A 4,468-nucleotide genomic window follows, 5' to 3' on the forward strand; every position below is an offset into this window, starting at 1 on the left:
GGCAGGCAAGTGCAACATGCTGAGAGGAAGGAGCCAGGGGTCCAGTGTGGAGAGCAGGAGGCAAGTCTGAGTCCTGGAGCTCAGGAAAGGTCGCAACCTGCCGATGGCTTACCTGTCACTTCCATAAGGTGTCAGTGGAAGATTTGGGGCTGATTTCCCTAGACATGAGATGGACTGTTCTGTTCTTGTCAGGGAAGTTCTTCACACTCCTGTGCACTTGTGAGATGTGTGCACTCACAGGTTTCACACTCATTTTTTAGACATTTATTATTCCGGGTATTCCACAGCAGTTAGAAAAGTTCTACTTAACTGCAATGTTGCTCTCTGTTACCTGGTCAATCGTAGTCTGAAACACCAAAGTTCATTAAAACGATCCATAGTTTAAGTCACACGTTGTGCTGAGGAGTACGAAATACCACACTTCCTGTTCCATCTCAACCCAGACAGGAATCATCACTTAGTCTAGCATGTCAGTGCTGAATATGACTGAGAGTCAGCTACTGCAGCAGTGTTACAAATCAAGTACTGCAGGAGCACAGCGCTTGTTCTCAAGCCACCTTACCTCAGGGACAGCCCGAGACTCGTGACGCAGACAACTCAGGGAAGCCAGAGAAGCATCAACCTTCTTTTATGTTCTGGGCCAAGGGTGATGGATGGTACACACTATTAATCCCAGCACTCGGGAAGCAGAGATAGGTAGATCTCTGAGCTCCAAGCTACTCTGGTATAGAGTGGAAGTTCAGGACAGCCAGGGATACAAAGAGAAACCTCGTCTCAAGAAAACAAAACAAAACAACAGAAAATCTAAGTTCTTGACTTAATACAATTTTAAAATTGTATGTTGAGGTTGCTAAGAGACCGTGTTCACACAAGTTTTAAGATCGTATTTTAAATATTTACTATATCTACTTTGTACGTGTGTACATGTACAAATAGTACCTGTCACAGTGTGAGAGTGGAGGTGGCGGTCAGAGGTCAGCTTTCAGGAGCTGGTTCTCTCCTCCCACCATGTGAATGCCAAGGATTAAACTCACACTGTGAAGCTTGGTGACACAAGGTGGCAAACACCTTTACACACTGAACCATCCTGCCAGACCCTATTATATTTTTAATTGTTCTATTTTTCTTTCAGCATGGAGAATAGTTTATTACAGAACAAAGTGAAAAACTGTTCTATTTTGTTATTGTTGCTCATCTCTTACTGGACCTAATTTATAAAATATAATTTGTCACAGTTTATGTAAAGGAAGACGTCATAATGTATGGAGTTCTGACTTCAGGCATCTGCTGGAACCATGTGTGTATCCCCTGTGGGTGTAAGAGACAAATGCACTTTTCACATATGCCTCACTTAATCCTCTCGGCAGCTCTGTTATGGATGCATGACCCTGCAGATGGAAAAGCGAGGGTGAGTCAGGGTCTGGAGAGGGTAGGGGTGGGGTTAAGATCTGAATCTGAGCTGTCTGCTTTGAGACTACACAGGAATGTGGCCGTGCTAGTCAGCTGTCAGCCTGGAACATTCTCTGGCCTCACATGGCCATGCCCCTGACCTATGAGGCCACAGACAGGATGTAAAGAAGGACAGTCTCCTAAAAGGTCACTTTTCTTTATTTCCCAGAACTGTTCGTGCCCCGACTCTCAGTACAGACTGGAAAATCTGAAGTCTGGCCACTTCACAGGCTTCTTGACTGTGTGTGGCACCTGGGTACCAAAGAATGGGAGCTTCCAGAGCCTGACCAGGAGCCTGCTGTGTCAGGGATCTTGAGTTATGGTGTTTCTTCTCGTTGCTTTTGTTTTGAAATAGTCTATCACACTCACAGGCCTGGCTCACTATGTAGCCCAAGCCAACTTCAAAGTTGTAGCAATCCTGCCTCAGCCTTCTGAGTGCTAGGATTACAGATGTGAGCCTTCTGCCCAGCTTCATCCGTGGTGTGTCTAAAAGCAATTCCCAGGCAGGAGGTCCCTCAGTCATTCGATTACCCTTCCAGAAGCAGTGTGCTTGCCTAGTCTATTTGGGCTATCCCAGAAAGAAATGGGAGGGCCGCCAGGAAGCAGAAAGAATGTAGGATCTGGGTCTGTGGTTCTGTGTAGCTTGAAGAGGGTTAGACTGAAGGGAAACCCCAAGAAGGTTCAGGTTAGCCCCTCGTCAACAAGCACAAGCTCTTCACAGTGTGCTGCTATCCTTCAACAGCTCAGGCTGAACTCACTGGGTGCAGGGGCATCACGACAGAAATCCCAGGTCAACTCTGCTGGATGCCACCACGATGGGAGAGCACGGCCTGCACCTTAGCCACAATGGTCTCCACTTCAGCCATGGCTCCTAGACCTGGAAGCAAAGTTTACCGTGACTAAGAGGCACCAGAAGAGCTAGCCTGGCCTGTGGCTACCACTCAGATCTCCATGCACTCTGCCCACATCCCAAGGCTGAGAAGCCCAAGTCCAGCTCTGCCTGAGCTGGAGCTACCATATCTATCCCTTCCAAGACAGCCCAGCACAGGCCCGGGAGTCCCTCCATTAACAGTGTTCTAGTGCCAGGGGCTCCACCAGACACTTCACACATACTGTCTTGCTTTAGCCTAGCAATCCTGAGAGACAAGAACTAGCATTCTATCCATTCCTAGATGAGAAAGCTGAGCCCAGAAAACAGCTCTATCTAAGGTCACAATGGGCAGAGACCCACTACACCACAGAAACCTACCTTGATCTCCACACACCAGCTTCTTGCTCACACAGGGAATCTCCACGTAACCAAAGGCCTTGAGCTGGCCTACCTGCTGTGCGGTGAGAGGATGCTCCCACATGGCAGTGTTCATGGCTGGGCAGAAGAGTAGGGGCTTGTTGAGGTCCCAGGCCCGGATGACACAGGTCTATGAAGAAGTGGGGGTAGGGAGGGAGATGCTGATGCTCTGCCTACTAACCCTTCTCAGTCCCCCCAAATCCTCCCTACTGTCCTTGCCATAGTCAACAGAGCAGCTGTTGCCTAGGGATGATGGGGTGTCACCCATCTACAGAGATCTGTTCTTGCATCCTTGGGAGGGAGGGCTATTCTCTTCATCCCTCATCATCTCCACTCAGGCTCTGGCTTGGTCCTAGACACAGGAGATACCCAATCAGCACCCACAGTGACCCAGATACCTCCAACAGACCTCCATCCTGTATGCAATCTCCTTGCCCACCAGCCTAAGCCTCCACACAGGCTCACAATGGAAGGACAGAGAATCAACCCTGGGGGACAGGAGGTCAGCCTCACTACTCGCTGGAAAGCTAGGGACCAGACTGCTCATGCTCTACTCAGCCACAGTTCTACTTCTAGGTAACTGAACTCTGAGAATGAAAACATCCAGCACACCGTACCCTTCGTCATCTGTTATCTCAAGAACCCTTACTGTAGCCCTCTAAGGAAGGTATTGTCCCTTGTTCAGAGATGGGCAAGCTGCAGCTCCCTGAGAAATAAACAGTTGAACAAGGTCACACAGATACAAACAGGGACCTGTACAGCCATCCTTTCGACCAGGCAGCCTCCCCATCTCCCAAAGCCAGATCATACCATCAGATCACACACCAGAGCAAACCAGTTCAGACCTTCCCTCCCTGCCTATTTTCCAGCTCAGAGTCTTCAGATTGTGAATTCTGAAGTCGTGCAGGCTTGATATCAAACCATGGTTGAATGCTAGGTGTGGTGACATACGCCTGTAATATCCGCCCTCTGGAGCCTGAGGCAAGAGAATCCCAAGTTCCGGGTCAGACTGGAATACATACCAGGACCCTATCTTTTTATTTTATTTTATTTTAAGAAAAAGCTGGGGGCTGGCGAGATGACTCAGCCAGTAAGAGCACACTGATTGGTCTTCCAAAGGTCCTGAGTTCAAATCCCAACAACCACATGGTGGCTCACAACCACCTGTAATGAGATCTGACGCCCTTTCTGGTGTGGCTGAAGTCAGCTACAGTGTACTTATCTATAATAATAAAGAAATCTTTGGGCTGGAGCAAGCAGGGACTGAGCGAGAGGAGCTGACTGGAGTCAAGAGGAGCCAACTGGAGCAAGCAGGGTAGACCAGAGTGAGCAGAGGTCCTAAAAATTCAATTCCATCAACCACATGAAGGCTCACAACCATCTGTACAGTTATAGTGTACCCACAATCAATCAATCAATCAATCAATCAATAAATGTCATTTAAAAAAAAAAAAAGAAAAGAAAAAGTTGGGCCCTGTAGTGCACTCCTTTCATTCTAGCCCTAGGGAGGCAGACATACATAGCTCTCTCAGTTTGAAGCCAGCCTGGTTTACATAGCAAGTTCTAGGCTACCAAGGGCTACATAGACCCTGTTTCAAAAGAAAAGAAAAGAAAAGAATGTGAATTTTTTTTTTTTTTTTTTTTTTTTTTTTTTTTTTTTAACAAAGTGATGATTTGGGAAGACTTGAGTGTCCTGGGTGTTGTAAAGTTAGTTATGTAAGTAAGTCCTTC

General features: G+C 47.5%; 1 protein-coding gene across 7 annotated transcripts in view; it reads right to left on the bottom strand.

Moving 5' to 3' along the window:
• Positions 1–259: 259 nt before the first annotated feature.
• Positions 260–4,468, bottom strand: part of Ppcdc (phosphopantothenoylcysteine decarboxylase) — a 27,333-nt gene continuing 23,124 nt past the window's right edge. For 5 of the 7 annotated variants that reach the window (XM_029543306.1, XM_029543302.1, XM_029543304.1 and 2 more), the window contains 2 exons: positions 2,699–2,867; positions 1,591–2,326 (listed from right to left, as the gene is read on the bottom strand). In XM_029543306.1, coding sequence (XP_029399166.1) covers positions 2,241–2,326; positions 2,699–2,867 — 255 coding nt within the window. In that variant the 3' untranslated portion in view covers positions 1,591–2,240. Of the gene's footprint in view, positions 2,327–2,698; positions 2,868–4,468 lie in introns of all 7 variants that reach the window. The other 2 variants (XM_021207259.1, XM_029543301.1) reach the window with 1 other exon arrangement.

This window comes from Mus pahari, chromosome 10, assembly GCF_900095145.1.
Source record: "Mus pahari chromosome 10, PAHARI_EIJ_v1.1, whole genome shotgun sequence".
NCBI classification, from domain to species: domain Eukaryota; kingdom Metazoa; phylum Chordata; class Mammalia; order Rodentia; family Muridae; genus Mus; species Mus pahari.